Raw genomic sequence first — 18,348 nt, 5'->3', positions numbered from 1 at the left:
GGGGCTCCAACCCACGAACCGCAAGATCATGACCTGAGCCGGACTCAGACGCTCAAGTGACTGAGCCACCCAGGCGTCCCTTCTGGTTAGTTTCTAAACCGTAAGAGTGGGAGTGTTTTGAACCTTATGTGTAAAGTCTCAGCAATTCATGAAAATCATAGCAATCAATTAAGGCTCATTTTCTAATTTTTGTATTTTAAGTGTAACTACAGGTCTTAATTTAATTGTGTAGGGTGCGCACTGCATTTTTTAGAGATAGTAACGACAGGTGGTAACTTAGCTTGACATTGTAAAGAAAACCTCCTCCTTCCCCCAGGACCAATGTTTATCACAACAATGTTTATACAGACTTACCTATAGCTGAAATAACCCAAATATACAATAGCAGGGATTTAGTTAAATTATCATCATCCTGTTGATAGGCTACAACTATTGGAAATTACATACAAGAATATTTAATCACGTGGAAAAATATGGGAAGTCAAAGTATATTCAGGGTTTTATTCCTTAGTTATAAAAGCTCTGTGTACACTTGAAGAGGGGAAAAAAAAAAAAGGTAAGAATGGTAACAGCGATTTTTCTGGGTTGTAGATTAACTTAGTATGTCCAAAACCCAAGTAAATGAATAAAGGGGTGTTTATCTCAAGTGTGGAGACCCAAGCAATCCTGGTACCCAAAATAGATGCATCCATGGGATGAAAGCTGAATCAAGTGTTCGCTGAATGGGCAGGATAGGCCACACAGATGGGGACACTTCAGAGATGGGGAGAGAGGTCAGAGGTGAGAAATTAGACAGGCCAGGTCCTCATTGTTAAGACTAACCCCAGCAACGTGAAGACAGGACAGCAAACAGTAGAGCAGAGGCTGGGGACAACAGGCAGGACTACTGAGGACTGAGATGAGCCTTGCTACCCAAAGCCACCTTTTAATGAGCTTTTAGAGCAGTCTCTGACGTATATTGCTCACCAAGGTTTCAGGAGGTTGATCCTGTGAGTGCAACAAACAAGGTGCTCAATGCTTTTTCCATCTTTACATCTACGTGAGATGGGGAGCATCTTTCCCACTTCATAAACGCAGACACAGGTTAGCTAAACTAGTAAAGGGATGATACACAAATCCAGGTCTAACAGACTTCAAAGCCTGCACAGGAGTCATGCCCTCTCACCACCCCTCCCCCCATCCACAACCCCCCCCCCCCCCCCCCACCAGTATCTTTAATCCAATCTCCAAGCCTGACAGGAGGCTTACTGACCTTCTGGAAGTGGCCTGCACAGGCATATGGGAGCACTGAGGGCCAAAGGAATCCTCCTTGGGTCTGGAGAGTTAGTCATCAACCTTCTAAGCCAGGTCACAGAACAGTCTGGTGCCTTCCCCACTTCTCCCACAATGCCATCCTAATTAACAACTTCCAGTTATCAAAAGGTGCAGTATGTGCCTTAGAAAGGCACACAAATAATCAGCAATCCTTAATTCATAAGACAGTATGCAACTAAGTAGCCAAACATAATATGTATTAGCTGACTGAAAAAAGATTGTAATTGCTTAGTTTTTACTTATTGGGTGATTTGATGATAAAATCATATGTTAAGTTCACAATTTGTAGGGCAGTCCATCTTCAAACAAAAAAGTGGCTTACAGTTCTTAAATATTATTTCCTGTCATTTTAATGTGTTCTGGTTATAGAAGAGAATATACATCTGTGACTGTGATGAGGTCCACGAACTTTCAAATCACAACGGGCACTGTTTTTGCCCCAACCCAAGGAGATAATTACAGGTAATGTGCAACGTGACTGCCCCTCCCTGAATCTTCTTAGTCCCAAAGAAACATCAAACCTCCCAAAACATGCAGAGGTCACCTAATCACCAAATTCACAAAGCAGTCTCTAAAGAAGTCAAGACAGGCAGAATAAATGGTAAATCTTATCTACAAAATTGAAGTATCTAACTCATGGGTGAATCACCAAAACCCTCACACATTCTTTATCCCCATTTTGCTCATAATTCTAATATACTTCCCACCTGGTTTTCATTCCTTAGCAAGTCAAAAGAAAAAAAAAGTTAGATAGGGTAAAGTATTAAGGGGAACAGATAAGTAGTGACAAAGTAGCGGCTGCCAAGGGGGAAAAAAACTACAAAACGCAGGCAGAACTAGAAAGCAGCCATGTGTAATACTGTGGCCAAGCCACCTACCCTCTGGCTTTAACGGAACCATGAAGGAATCATCCTGTAATAACTGATGCCCTTAATGAGGATTCCAACTATCAAGGTTACATTGTATTCAGACAAATTTATGTAACGTAATAAAGTGCCTAATATACTTTAGAAATATTTCTATCCAAAATTAATTGCAATGCATTAATGTCCCAAAAGATAAGCTTTTGTTAGCACAGGTCTTGCTAACCTGTGTTGTTCTTCAACGGTGCAGAATGAGCTACTTCTATAGAAGATACAGAGATATAGAAACACAAGTAACTTTAATGATTTGTAGTAAACAAAAAAGAAGCTGGAATCTATGATCAAAAAATGGAAACAGTTACAAGTGTATCTATACGGAAATCACAAGATTTAACAGCTTAACATCAACCAACTGCTGTCAAAATATATTTAAAGAAACCAAAGAAAAACTACAAAACAACTGCTTAATAGTGGTAGACACAGTACAACGAAGGGAGAGGGAGGATAAACACAGAAAATGACTGAAGGAGAGTGAGCGGCAACCCTCAAAGCTGTTTCACAAACAGGGATTCAAATCAGAGGAACACACACAAACCTGTCTAGGAAATGTGACCGATGAGGCAATAGAAAGTGACTAAAAGTCAGTTATAAGTCAAAAATGACAACCCAAATCCCAGAGAGTCTTAAATTATGTAATCCAGACATTATCTAACCCCTCAGATTTGTTTGGTGCTATGGTGTTCATCATTCTCCATTAGGATGAAATGTGGGACAAACACATTACTGGTTGGAGAGCTTTTTCAGAGCCGATTCATCCTTGAAGGTCAGGGTCCACAGTTTATCACTGCATTTACATAGTGCATTTCTTGATATGGAAAAGTAACATGTCAAAAGAGGAATTACAATAAAATTTATTTTTAAATAATCCGCAGAATCTCAAACTTACAAATAAATGAACTTTAATAGGCTTATTAACTTCACACTCTCAGTATTCTCATCCAGGACTTAAACTGTTCTCTAGCCCACCAGGGACCAAACCTGGCCGGGCCCACAGTGTCTCCCTTCCTATGTCTTTAATATTAGCACTAGATTCAATTTCTAGGGAGACTTACTCAAGAATTCTGCTTCTTAAAGAATATTTTTAAATGATCTCATTTACCTTGTCGATTCATTCACAAATGAGAACACTTCAATCAGAGGAACCTCCCCCAGGCCTCCCATTCTCAGGTGGTGTCCTGTCCACTCTTCTCATCAAACCTTAACTGTCTTGGTATTAGAAGTAAGTCCTTCCCACTCCTACCCTTAGACTTACTGTTAGAGCCTTATGTATCACATGGACAAAAATCTGTTCTAAATCAAGTAATCCCCAACTTCTGCCTCCACAGCAATCTAAAGCGGAAAAAAAAAAAAAAAAAAAACCTTTACAAAAAAAGAAATTAAGACCTTCAAAAACAATTATTTTAGCATATATAGCAAGGTCTACCAGAGAAAGACTGGTTCCTAAATTGTTAATATTTGATTGACAATTTGCTAGTCTAGTAAGACCTTCTAAGCAATATTGATACTAAAATGTGTTAAAGAAAATGCTCTAAGTGTGTATATGTATTTATAAGTGTATATATATATATACATATACTCTAAGTGTATCTATACATACATATACTGTAGAGAAACACAGTTACAAAGTGATAGCTAACAATAAGCAAGTATATACAATAAAAATATGTACCATAAGCCCGATGTTTTCACCACCTAAGAATAATGTTATGGTTTAAGTCATGATTTCTTGATGAATAGATAAAAAGGGATAAAAATGTAGGAACTGACATCCACGTACATTATAAGAAACTAAACACAACGTAAGATGACGACAATTGTAGACAGAAGAATTTAACACCTGTGGTGGTACATTAGGACCAGGTACTCTACTTTCATTACAATAAAGCCAGAATCAATTATTTGACAATATTCCTTGTTCACCAAAGGATGGGAAGTATTTTTGCTGGTGGCAGCAAGTGTGGATTTTTTTTCATCAAAGAACATTAAAAGGCTGAGATGATAATGATACTACTTGTATATTTAACCCATAGTTCTGAAACTCTCTCCTTAATCTTTAATAGCTGATGATCTGAATAAAAAGACATGATGAATCAAAACATACACCAGTTTTAAAAAGAAACATCCTTCAAAGCAATCTCAGCATCTAAATGGCAAACACAGAATGAATTCCTAATCTGGCATAAGTTTTTTTTTTTCTTTTTTAATTCAAGGAAAAAACGTGCATGAATGAGTCTACCTATTTGTAAACATGTATATGATGAAAACAGTGCAATGGCTGGTTCTCACACTGTGTAAGTTCAATTTGAAACATTAATCTGGTGCGATATTTAGCTGTCAAGAGGGAGCAACTCAAAGGACATCACACAATCTATAAACCAGCTGGAAGGAGCCATCCAGACTTTGCCCTGCCGCACCCTCTCTGGGCGATGGTTAGACAGATCCTCATAGATGATATACTGCGTGCAGAAGCGCTGATCGGAGTCAGCTTTCGCATGGTACGCGACAGTATTGATGGTCTGAGTCACGTCGCTGTCCGGCTTGGGCTTTCTACTGAGAACCTGGCCCCCAGCTGCAGTGACAAGCTTAACAAGGTTGTCCTTTGGATGGTGTTTGAAGGCTCCCCCAAAATAGAAGTAGCAGCCATCAAACAGCTTTGGCAACTGAAATAACAAGAAAAAACTTGTTAAAAGCAGATGAAAACATTTAAAAACACTGCATAGGAATGAGGAAAATAAAGATAAATAGTCATGAGCAGTTAAGAAGCTGCTTCAAAGAAGTGCTGGGATAAGCTGCATTTCAAGTACACTACTGGGTCAGGAAAAAGACTTCGCTTTATAGATTTCCTATTTATGATTGCTTCCTTGAGTCGCCATCTCAGGTACTTTCCCCCCTTCAGATTTTAGGTGTGCTTTGCGTATGCATGTGGGAATGAGTGTGTGCGGGTATGTATTTTAAAAAGCAAACAAACACTGCTCATCACACTTCTTTTAACAGAATGTTATTCATATTTGGTGGGACTTAAAGCCTCAAGAATTCCTAGGGTATCTGAAATGTACTTCAGGGATCCTGGGCTACATTTAATAAAATTATAGGAGTAACATCATTTCTCTGGATCTTTATCCAGTTCTGCCCATCCTTACTCAGGTCTCTATATGTTACCAACCTCAGGTCTCCAGGACAGTCCTGGCGGGAGGGTGGCCTCCAGGGTTCCAGATACATATTCCTTGGGGTAGAGTATGTTATGATGCCATGGCTAGGGATCCAATTAGCTATGAAACACATTTCTTTGTGTTCTATTGAATAAAAAAGTTTCACAGTTGTCTTCTGCGAAAATTCTTCTTCGTCATTTCTAATATATATATGTACACAGGATAATGGAATAGCATCCATTAAACCTGCAGTATGTGGCAATAAAGACATATGGGAACTCAATACAAGCAGCAGCCATAAGTCTTCTTTCAAGTGACTTTCTGCATCTGAGACTTCTCCCCAGATTCTGAAAGGTTTATGGGAATGTTCAAGATGCCAACAATCCATTAACAGTATGAAATTATCACCTTCTGGATTTTACTGCTCATTGTGATCATCTCTCAGAATCAAGTGCTTGAAATAAGCACAATTAAAATTTTAATCAGTCACCTGTACTTGTTGAAAGGGCAAGAGAAGTTTTTCCTGATGGTGATGATATAAAGTTATAATAAGAACAATGAAAGTAGTAACAAAAGAAAAATACCAGCTGTTCTTTGTTGAGCCTGCTTCGCTGTGGTCCTTCAGGAATCTCATACTTTTCCTCCTGTTCACATGCTTTTCTTTGTAGACATGCTTTCACCCCTAACAACAACAACAAAAAAAAAAGGATAAGAGGAAAATAAATATCAAGTATTTGTTTCTTACTGAAACAATTTACCTAGATGACTTTTCTTCTCCATCACTGTTTTAAGTATTGTTCTGAAACAGAAACAGACACCTTATTTATGTTAAAAACAAAATATGATTAAAAATGTTTTCCACGTAAAGAAAATATAAAAAAATCTTTCCTTCAGAGGACTGAACAATGAAGTAGTACTGAACACTAATTTTAGTTTCTTTTCTGAGAAACCTAAATCAATACGCTGTTCACAGCAATTATACAAATCTAAATTTTTATTTATACCAATTACCAAAATGAAGGTGAATAAAAAGTCCCTCATGTAGTGCAGCCCACAATGGTTTGAACCTGAGGGCCTACCAGCAGCACCTCTCATTTCCAGTCCTAGGTCTACCCTCCTGTTAGATTCTTCAGTGGGTCTACACACCTAGCTCAGCTGGGCACCCAGTAGGGACACTACAGTGCTTGTCCCAGAGCCTGGGACAGGTCTGGGATTTGACAGGTACACAATTGAAGTCTCCCGTCCACGGACAACTTGGAGAATATGCCAAATGCTTTAGAGATGTTTCAATAGAGATGATCCAAGATGCTGCTTTAATATATAAAAGTCAGAAGATTTTAACAACCGAATTCTCCATCTCTCCAAAAGCAGAGCTCTGTCAAGAGACTGAACTTTTTTCTTAACCTGGGACTATTAACGTATATTCAAATTCAACATTCAACTCTGGGATATCTATAATTCCCTATCATGTGATTATTAATTTGTTAGTTTTGCTTATGCTTTGGTGTGCCTTCTCCCAATGTTTTTAATACAAAATTCATATTTAGCCAAGGTTTGTTATGATGAATTTCTGAATCTTATTATTCTCACTAACTTATCATAAATATAATGGTTCTATAAAAACTGTTGGGTTCTGCATTGCATAAAAATTGCATTTTAAAAATACTGTAATTTTTTAATAATTGCCCACTGAGTAAAAAACTATCTTTCTAATGGAGCTAATATTAAAATATGTACTGTCTATTGAAAAGGAGTCTCAAAAATTTTGACTAGGTCAAAGTATCATACCAGAGACACTGCCAGTGTGCTTACATCATATACTGTTTCTATATTAAAAACCAACCTAAAAAACATTAGCAATCTAAATCGTGGACTTACCTTAAACTCATTATTTTACATGTGAATATTTTTTTTTACTTCTTATCTCTTCAGCATGAGCCACCCCCCGCCCCCCGCCCCGCCTTCCTAAACCTCCTTTCCTATAGCTCTGCAGAACATTCCTATCAGTATCTTTAGATGAACATGCCAGCATATAAAGTCAAGGACTGAATACTCCCATGGTAACTACTGTAACAAGTGAATGGCAAATGTCTAACTACAAGGATAAATAAATGGGCTGTGCCTATGCCGGCTGCTTACCCATTTTGCAAATTTATTTGGTTGATTATTTAAACTGTCAAAAAAGCCTATTTATTACACTGGTATCTTTTGATCCTGGCACCGTGCTGGCATTAGTATCAATCAGCAGACAAGAATGTCACAAACTGCCCAGGGCAGTCACAAACAGGGCAGCATGGCTGTTTCAGTGCTTCTGTAGTGGGAAGGTGCCCCAAATCATAAAACTTACAGCTTTATAGCAGATGCTCGTACAGTTCTATAGGGTAAGACAGGAAAATCCATTGCTCTAATTAGTGAGTTGAATTAAGAATACATTCCTCTGATGTACTCTTATTCTAAGCAACAATCTGCCAACTCTCTGTGCCACTTATATCAAGTTAAAGAACAAAATAAAGCATTTTCCCCCTGAAAATTAAAGAATAGTGTCCAGGTCTTTAATAACATGTTTGAATGATGACTAAGTATTGTTAATTGCTGTCACAGCACAGAAAACATCAATTTTTGAAAGTCAGGAGTGACATCTAGTCCAAGGGTTGCAACTCGAGTGTCTCCGAGGGCCCTCAGATTAGGTAAATGTGTGAGGAACATCATGTTAAGTGGTAGGAAGCTGGGGAGACTGCAACCACTAGGAAATGTACAGGAAACTTGAAACTTGAAACTTGAATGGCTACATGGGACAGAGCTGGTCCACATAAGTCGTATCTGCTCTGGTCCTCAGGCTGCCAATTTGAAACTCTTGATGCTTTGTCTAATCGACCTCTTCATTTCAGATAGAGACTGAAGTCTTAAGAGATTTAAGCAGTTTTCTCAGTGACACAATGGAGATGAGAACTCTGATATCTTCCAATTCCTAGAGCAGTTTTTTTAATCTTTTTTCTTCTTTAAGCTTTACTCTTTGTTTAAAAAAAAAAAAAAAAAAAAAAATGAAGCATCTAAGGAAATGCCAGGCATTTTCTACACAGATTTAAGGTATTGTACCTCTCTTACAATAAGTCATATAACCACTTAGTAGATGACTAAGTAGGAGGATCCATATTTTTTAAGAGATTAGCAAAAAGTATAACAAATGGCAAAAAGTGCCGACTATCCTGGGGGAGGGGGTATGGGGCGAACAATGCATTTGGCTTTGTTTTTAGTGAATCAATGATTTTACTTAATCTGATGCCTAAGTTGCTACTCTTCTCAACATTTACAAAAATTACAAATTTGTATCAATTTTCTAGTGAACCTCTTTTGAGGTAAACCAAGATTTACTAAAAGTAAAAAAAAAAAAAAAAAAAAGAAACTTTCAGCAATTTAAAGTGAGACATTAACATCATCAATGAAATGGAAGAATCTACCAGGCAAAATATGACCTAATTAACAAGTCAAAACAATGGATAGTATTTACAAATTTTTATTTATTCAATAAAAAGTTAAGCAAACTGCAGCAAAAATTCTTAAACCCATCTTCTGTGTTAAACAAAGTATCAGAACTTTCATAACAGCCACTGACATAAAATCATCCAAAATACAATATATACTGTAATGCTTATTCTCTCTATATGTATGTCAAAATTTAAAAATAGACCACTTTCTGGGGCACATGGGTGGCTCAGTCGGTTGAGCATCTGACTCTTGATTTCCGCTCTGGTCATGATCTCGCAGTTTGTGGGTTCTAGCCCTGTGTTGGTCTCTGTGCCGATATCGAGAAGCCTGCTTGGGATTCTCTCTCTCACTCTCTCTGCCCCTTCCCTGTTTGCTATCTATCTCAAAAATAATAAACATTAAAAAAAACTTTAAAAATAGGCCACTTTCCTCCAATTAAAAGATACTTCTTAAAATTTAACCAAAAAATGTGTTATGTTTATACCATGTACTTGGCAAAGTCGTCATTATTTCATCATCCGTCACTAAAATAGTTCAGCAGAAAGAACTTATCCTTTATCCTCTCTTTTGAAGAAATAAGCAGCATATACAAGACCACTTATTAGCTTTCTCAGCTAATAATTTCCAAACTGAAATAACTAGGTAAATAAGCTATGTTATTTATGTAAACACAGATTTCTACATATGCCGGAATGATAGATACTTTATAATGTGTCCAGCCACTATCCTTATAAAAAGTTTAGATCCTTTCTTCCTTTTCACATGTTCATTGTTTTGGGATTTTGACTGAAACTACCATTTTCAGAAATATAGGAATGAAGTACCGGTTTTTTAAAACTCAGAAATTCTTTTAACCCAGATATATTCCTGATCATGTCTACTATTTCAGGTAAGCTTTCCTTTGGCCCCGATCTTATTACTTTTTTATATATGGGAAAGCAGCTCAATTCCCCAAGTGCTGCTTAACTCAAAGTCATTAACTCAGTCATTAAGGGAGCTCTGGCTACCTTAGTAAAGCCTGGAATCTTTGCATAGTAATGCAGCCTATGGATTCTGGGCTACAATGGCTTTAAGAGAAGCTTGTACTATACAGAAAAATATTCCTTCATTCTAAATCTCTAGTAACCACTCTTAACCTCCTACATCTCATAACATCACATATATCAATGAATGTGTATTTTCACAAACCGCTGGTGATGTTTGTGAATCTATACTAAGCTTAATCAGCTTTATCTTAATCTAGTTTTAGAAGGGGGAAAAAATCTAGTTTTACATCATGGAAATGGGAAGGAGTAGGAAAAAAGAGGTCCTTGAAACCACAGCTATACACAAATGATTACAGAATACAATGAAGATGGAATAAAGCTTTCACATGGAGATCTGTTAAATGTCCAGAGGGGGAAACTACCCCTCCATGAAGGGCTATAGAATCTGCTCTTTTTCTTCAAAACCTAGAGCAGTAAATAAACCCTTATTTTAAAGAACTCCTATTTTTCTGGAGCTATCCATAGCTGAAATAGCACTGAAAATTTCAGAATTAAAGATCACTCTCAGCCAACATGTAATGTCCTAAAAAAATAAACAAATAAAATACAGAATCAAACATCATTCTATGTCAAAATTAAGTCCTAATAAATACGTCATTATATCCAAAGTGGACACTTATGGAACTCAAAATATTAGTAAAATAAATATTGAAGAATTTACCCTCTGACTCTATTAAAAATGAATATCCAAATTGTACAAACAAAATAATTTATTTTTCAAATGCTTTTCAGTTGCGCTTTTTAAGCAAAGAGCCTATGATATCACTAAACTTTAGAAAAAAGGAAATCATCACAGGAAACCTTACACAACTGTGACAAAAAAATGGAAAAACAACTTATGCTCTCCCTGCAATTTCTGAAAACCTGGGTGGCCAGTACAAGAAGAAATAAGTCCCATATTACAAAATGCCACAGAAAAGAGTGGAAGGACAATGAAATGAAGGCTGAAAATATAAAATAAAAGCTCAGTGTTCCACTCAGGCCATCATCAACATCTAGACTTGGGATATCACAGGAAACACAACTGCAGATCATTAGGTTTTGTAATTCTATATAAATACCAGTTAACAACTGGCTATTTCTGGCTACTTTTTAGGCCAGTATTCTAACTACAAACATATTTATATATAAAAACAGATTTCTTCATGGGGTAGTATGCTGAATTTATTTATTTTACTTAACGTATATTGAGAAGCAGGTCAAATTCTATCTTAAAAATGTATTATAGGCTGTATCATAAAATTTTCTTAGGCAAAATATGGGTATCAATTCTAAAACCCTGTATTATTCATAATATCAAAATAATTCCCTTTTTAGAGTTGTGGTTAAAGATCAAACTCAGTCTAATATCCAAAACCTCTTCTTAATAAAATAATTTAAAAATTCGTACTTGGTATTCTTTTTTAGTCATATATTTAAAGTTTATGTAGGGGCGCCTGGGTGGCGCAGTCGGTTAAGCGTCCGACTTCAGCCAGGTCACGATCTCACGGTCGGTGAGTTCGAGCCCCGCGTCGGGCTCTGGGCTGATGGCTCGGAGCCTGGAGCCTGTTTCCGATTATGTGTCTCCCTCTCTCTCTGTCCCTCCCCCATTCATGCTCTGTCTCTCTCTGTCCCAAAAATAAAATAAACGTTGAAAAAAAAAAAAAAAAAAAAAAAAAAAAAGTTTATGTATGTAGGAATTTCCTCTTTGATTGGCAGGACAATCACCATAACAAAATGTCCTTGGTAGTCTAGAGAACAGGTGTAAAAGATCTGGCATGTTAGACTACAGAAATGTACACACAGGTTCTAACTTTCCTGATAAACACTGAAGCTCTTACCTATACAATTAATCTTTGGAAAGTTGAAAAAGAAGATATACTTTCTAATTGTTATTCAAATTTGAGAAGCTAAATTTCTTCCAGAGAGCATGGATTTCACTCAACCGACACACATTGTTTTCAAAAGTGTTACAAATAGGACTCTGCCTATTAATCCACCAGTTTTCTTTTGATTGTTCCTTTGCCTGTATGCTTTCACACATTTATCTAGGGTTAAAAGTGAAGATATAATTGTTTTATGCTTTTTTAAAATGTAAACAATCCTTTTTTATAATACTTCAAATGTAACCATTATCGTACAATAACATGATTTTTTTTCAGAAACTATCTTTAAACTTTTCTTAATTCTTTCATATTTATTCCCCCTATGTCCTGCTATTAGAAATAACAATGAAAATGTTATTTTCCGTATTTCTTCCGTATTTCTGGCTTAGGACAAATTCTCAGAAGTGGGGCTATTAGATCAAAAGATGTTTTTTTTTTGTTTTTTTTTTAATGTTTATTTATTTTTGAGAGACAGAGAGACAGAGCATGAATGAGGGAGGGGCAGACAGGGAGAGGAGGACACAAAAACCGAAGCAGGCTCCAGGCTCCGAGCTGTCAGCACAGAGAGCCCGGTGCGGGGCTCGAACTCACGAGCTGTGAGGTCATGACCTGAGCCGAAGTCAAAGGCTTACCTAACTGGACCACACAGGTGCCCCAAAAGATGTTACTTCAAAAAAATAATCCTCAGAGTATTTTTGGTGAAGGATTTCTGTAAGCATGAAGTTGCCTATCAATCTTAGTTGATAGAATGCTTTGGTATATTTACTTTTTGGTAATTAGCAAAGTTTAAATAGAACTGAACAGATTCTATTTTATTGAAGTGAATACAATTTGAAGAAACATTGTAATGGAAAAGTGTGAGTCTGTTAACCTGACTACGAGGTTATATGATTGTATAACGATTGTCTTTTAGGCTCCATTGTCCTCAACTAAAACAAAAACAAAAGCACAAACAAAGTACCCTATGTGGTGCCTCCTCACCTCACAGACGCCAGCCCAATGTAAAATGTTGGGCACGTTCCCCCAGCAATGCCCTCTGGTGCTAAGGAATTTCAAACCTTCTCCAGCAGCAACTGTATTTAAACTGAGATGAGAGTGGGCAAGAGAGAGAGATTACTAAAGAAAAGATGACAGCCATCTGCTCTCCTCTTCACACTGAGATGAGAAATGAAAAGGCAAAAGAAATTTTTTTTTAAAGGTTAGGCTGGAGGAAATTTTGAAAGCAGGGTACTACAAGGACAGGTCAGTAAAAGAGGTTTCCCCCTTTTGAAGGCTAGGTTACATCTTTAGCACGCAGTGCCACCTTACTCACAGTCTAGAAGGGCGATAAAAATTACGTATTCATGCATCTTCTATTTTTTTCATTCTAGACATGTTTTAACAACCTTTGGACAATGATGGTTCTACGTTGCCTGTGAGGAACTGGCACCAGACCAGGGCATAAGCCCTAAAATTTAATCTTAAGGAACTTTTCCTATCTCTATTTCCCATTTCTACGAAATAAAAACTACAAAACAGATGGCTGGTACAACAGTATCACTATGGCTTAATCTCAGAATCTTTGTTGGTATATGCATTAACTACGACACTGTAATATACTCTCACATATCACATGGAAAAAATAAGAGATGGACCACGTAAGACAAAACATGGTTAAACAGAAAATATCCAATAATTAAATTTAGCAGTAATTCTCTAGTGTTCGTGTGTTCAAATTTGTTTAATTTGTTAAATGAGTCAATTATCCACAGAGAAAAGTTTAGATAAAATTTCCTCTTGACGACTCTTGGGTAGTTCAGTTGTTAAGCATCTGACTTCGGCTCAGGTCATGATCTCATGGTTCATGAGTTCGAGTCTCACATTGGGAGAGCTCAAGCCCTGTTTTGGATAAGCTTGAGGCCTGCTTCAGGTGTACATGAGCCCTACTTCAGGTGAGCCCTGCTTGCTTTTTTCTTTCTCTTTCTTTCTCTTTCTCTTTCTCTTCTCTCCCTCCCGCCCTTGTGCCACTTCCCCTCAAAAACAAAAAACAAAAAAATCCCACTTGAATCTTCTTGGTTTATGGAAAATCCCATAAAAAGATAATAGTGACGGGGCGCCTGGGTGGCGCAGTCGGTTAAGCGTCCGACTTCAGCCAGGTCACGATCTCACGGTCCGTGAGTTCGAGCCCCGCGTCAGGCTCTGGGCTGATGGCTCAGAGCCTGGAGCCTGTTTCCGATTCTGTGTCTCCCTCTCTCTCTGTCCCTCCCCCGTTCATGCTCTGTCTCTCTCTGTCCCAAAAATAAATAAACGTTGAAAAAAAAAAAAAAAAAAAGATAATAGTGACATTTCTGTATAGTTAAGCCAATAAAGATTTTGTCTACCAGCAAGCTAATGGATATCTTCAAACACAAGACCTAGTTTTAATAAGTCATAAATCTTTACAATTAATTTTGAAAGCTTTGGTCCACCTCATCTTTCTTCAATGTGGATGTTTTCAGACAGTTTTGAATAGACTTGAACATTTTTAAAAATCAAACTGACACGTCTGACACTAAGATCAATGTAGTGAGAAATAAAGACTAGAAGAGAAGGTATTTGCAGTTTCTTGCCTTCTGTTGATACACCCAGTGACTATTTACAGTAACTGTCTTAAAATCAGTAAGAGATCCCATGCAACCCTTATCCCACAGAAGCACTGACACTGGAGTGTTATTCACGACTGAGAATCACCAAATGGCACACTATTGAGTCAGTTTGAGTCCATGGTGATTCTATAAAAATGACATGGCTAAGCCATTAAACTGACAAAACTTCCATTTCTTAAAGGCAGATTTTATGGAAACCAATCACGTAGCCTGTATATTTAACCAGATGCAAGTTGAACATATTCACAAGAACTAGACTTAACCGGCAATGCCTTAACATTCAAAATTTCACACGACTTCTTCATTGTTAAGACCTTATTATTATGAAAACCCACTCCTTCTGATAACCACTGGCAAAATTTCTGCAGCAGGTTCAGTAAAACAGCATCTACCATCATGGAACCATTTTAAATCAATGTTTTAAAATGACTGAAGCCCAATAAAACTTGCCACAGATTTGAAAGGTAAAAAGAGGTTCAAAAATAAGAGTAAAGCAGAAATTTTTTTTCTATGTACGTAATAACCCAGTCCAATTGCTTATTATACTTCTTAAATTGGCCATGACCAGGAGAGACTAAAGGAGAGACTAGTAACAGTTAGGGACGAGAACAGATGAGTGGCAGTGCTAGTCGTAGCCTCAGCTGGGTCTGACCCCTGGGTGGACACGGGCATTGCAAGGAGAGTGGCGGCTGCCTTTAAAAAGGACACGGATACCAACTGCTAAAGGGAAACTGTTCTACAAACCAAATTAATTTCAAACTGAGATTAAATTAATAACACAATTAAGATATTGGTAAATCAAGCATTTCTATCATAAAACCTTCAAAGCACAAAGCCATAACATAAAGTTTCTTAAAGCTAATTCTAATCCATCATTCGCTTCTTACAAAGAAAGTTTCATCTAAAATACTACTCTTTTTTAACTTTTTAACCTGAAATAATTACAGATTCATAGGAGGATGCAGAGATGTCCCATGCGCCCTTCCTCCAGTGTCCAATGTTAACACCCCACACACTACAGAAGAATCTGACACTGATACAACCTATAGGGCTTATTCTGATTTCATAGTTATACACGCACTCAGCTACATGCGTGCACACGAGTGTGTGCAGGTCTATACAATTTAATCACATGTGTAGCCCTGTGTGATGTACCCACCACTGGGGTCCAGACGCTCAGCTGCATCATCACAAGACTCCCTGGGCAACCTCTTTACAGCCATTACTCTTTTCTAAAAAATTAGTTAACAGAAGAGGTATACACATTGTCCTACTTCAGCCATCGTATCAAAAGTAGATACTTTAGCTACTGAAGAATAGGAAGTAACTCCATAGGAGCTTTCTTTCTGTCTGAAGTCCTAAGTGAATCCAAGGTCAGGAAAAGCAAACAAGTGAGAGCAGGGGAGGTAGAAGGCAGCTCTGCAGGTGGTGGTGCTGGACCAACCAGAAGCAGGTAAGAGTTTGGATAATGTCTGGTGCAATCGCCCCAAATCAGGGAGTACAAGGCAGTCTAACTCCTAACAGCTTCCTAGAATATACTGGATCACTAAGAAAGCATACACAGTTTTTAGAAATCATAAGGCAAAAGCAACAAATTATTTCACGTCATGGTAGTATATTTAAAATGTGTTTAAGTTACATATATTGTTGGATTGCTGGAAGCTTAAAACCCATTTACTCTTTATTAAAATAGTTCCTATTGTGAAAAAGAAGACTTTAAAAAAGACTAAAAAATTCTGTGGACACTCATCAAGAACATCTAAACAATACCACCAACATAGGAAGGAAGCTTTTTCAAACTGCAGCGACTAACCAGAGGTAAGAAAAATTAGCGTTAAGTTCCTTGAATAATTACTGGCAGTAGTACACCATAAAAAATGAAATTAATTGGGGTGCCCGGGTGGCTCAGTCAGTTGAGCATCTGACTTCAGCTCAGGTCATGATCTCACAGCTCGTGAGTTCGAGCCCCGCATCGGGCTCTGTGCTGACAGCTCAGAGCCTGGAGCCTGCTTCTGCTTCTGTGTCTCCCTCTCTCTCTGCCCCTAACCCACTCACATTCTGTCTCTCTCTCAAAAATAAATAAACATTAAAAAAAAATTTTTTTTTAAATGAAATTAATCTACTCAATTCATTTTGTAGTTCTCCCAAATCTAATACTTACATTCAAATTTTAAGATCCAACATCCATTGAGAATCCCAAGCATACATTTTAGGGTACTTTGAACTGTATCTCCAGGAACAATGACATGAGTTACTAGAATACAAAAAAAGAAGTAACAGAAACAAATATATACCAAAAAAATTCTTCAATGATTATAACTAGTCTGTGCTTCATAATCTGAATTTTCTTCAAAAGCAACCATTTGTATACTTAGATATAAGACTTTTTAAACTAAGTATCACTCTCCATCCTGACCAACAACATGAAAAACCAGATCATAAACCATGTATCTTAAAGCCACATTAACATATATTTTTCTTTTATTTTCAAATTGTAATTAAAGAATTAAAGTATTACATTGCACACAATTTATTTGTCATTAGCAAACACATAAGTTTGCCCTTCTGACACACTGTTCTGTCCTAAAATATGTGCAAAGCTTTAAACTTTACATTTCCTGACTAAATTAGGTCTGTAAAAACATTTTAGATTATAAGATTCAAAGTATACTGCCATTCCCCAATGATTAAAACATATAATTGATGAGGGGAATTCTACAAATAAAATAGGATTGCCTATTTAAAATTTTTTTCAGACAAAAATAAGTAAGTATATAAAAATCCTCACCTGTACTGTCGAATTCAGCACATTTTTTAGCCTTAAGAATCACTGCAAGCTCACTGAGCATTTTTTGCTGTTCTGAAGAAAGCCCGCTGCCTATAAGCACGAGAGGTCCATCCCTACGCTGACCAGTGTTTGTCTATTAATGAAAGGGGAGATACCACAGTGTTAAAATCATTTAAAAACTAAAGAAACCTATTAACTTTCACTTGATAGAAGTTTGAATCTCAGTATTTATCTTCCTCTATCTAGTAATTCCCCATAATTTCCATCGAATTGTGGCTCAGAACCTAATGCTCAATGCATTTGAATAATTTATAGTCCTTCCTCCCCACCTCACCCCAGAATAATATGCTAAATAGTAATGTAAACGCAGGGCATCTTGTTTCCTTGATTCTAAACTGGATCTCTCCAGAATTTTATAACTTCATTCTGTCACCAGTAAGCCTTTCTTAAAAAAATTATTTATAATCTCTGCACCCAACGTGAGGCTCGAACTCACGACCCTGAGATCAAGAGTTGCATATTTACCGACTAAGCCAGTGAGGAGTTCCACCTTCTTTTCTTAAGTAACCCAAAACACCCACTTAAAATTATTAATTCCCTATCTCCCCTCCACTAACTTATTCTACTAAAGTTAAACTTGGTTTGGTCTTTTTTTTTTTTTTTTTTTAATTTTGAGAGAGTGTGTGCAAGCAGGGGAGGGGCACAGAGAGGGGGACAGAGAATCCAAAGCAGGCTCTGCACTGCAAGCATGAAGCCTGATGCCAGGCACAAACTCACAAACCATGAGATCATGACCTGGGCTGAAACCAAAAGTCAGGGGCTTAACCGACTAAGCCACCCAAGGCACCCCTGGTCTTTTCATTTTAAACTGAGATTATGTAAAAAAATCAAAGAACACTAGAGGCGCCTGGGTGGTTCAGTCAGTTAAGCGTCCGACTTCGGCTCAGGTCATGATCTCGCTGTTTGTGAGTTCGAGCCCCATGTCAGGCTCTGTATTGACAGCTCAGAGCCTGGAGTCTGCTTCAGAGTCTGTGTCTCTCCATTTCTCAGCCCCTTGCCTCCTCATGCTCTGTATCTCCCTATCTCTCAATAATAATTAATGTTAAAAAAAATAAAAAATAAATCAAAGAACAGTAAAGCGTCTAACAACACT

The 18,348-nt window shown here is 37.3% G+C and overlaps 1 protein-coding gene across 3 annotated transcripts in view; it reads right to left on the bottom strand.

Moving 5' to 3' along the window:
* Window positions 1-2,449: 2,449 nt before the first annotated feature.
* BARD1 (BRCA1 associated RING domain 1) overlaps window positions 2,450-18,348 on the bottom strand; it is an 82,751-nt gene continuing 66,852 nt past the window's right edge. For all 3 annotated transcript variants that reach the window (XM_019446083.2, XM_019446084.2, XM_019446085.2), the window contains 4 exons: window positions 17,196-17,328; window positions 16,569-16,661; window positions 5,971-6,068; window positions 2,450-4,897 (listed from right to left, as the gene is read on the bottom strand). In XM_019446083.2, the coding sequence (XP_019301628.2) occupies window positions 4,565-4,897; window positions 5,971-6,068; window positions 16,569-16,661; window positions 17,196-17,328 (657 nt within the window). In that variant the 3' untranslated portion in view covers window positions 2,450-4,564. The remainder of the gene's footprint in view (window positions 4,898-5,970; window positions 6,069-16,568; window positions 16,662-17,195; window positions 17,329-18,348) is intronic.

This window comes from Panthera pardus, unplaced genomic scaffold (assembly GCF_024362965.1).
Source record: "Panthera pardus isolate Hobbes unplaced genomic scaffold, ASM2436296v1 HiC_scaffold_10, whole genome shotgun sequence".
Classification (NCBI taxonomy): domain Eukaryota; kingdom Metazoa; phylum Chordata; class Mammalia; order Carnivora; family Felidae; genus Panthera; species Panthera pardus.
The sequence above is the reverse complement of the archived record's forward strand: the minus strand, read 5'-3'. Positions and strand labels throughout refer to the sequence as shown.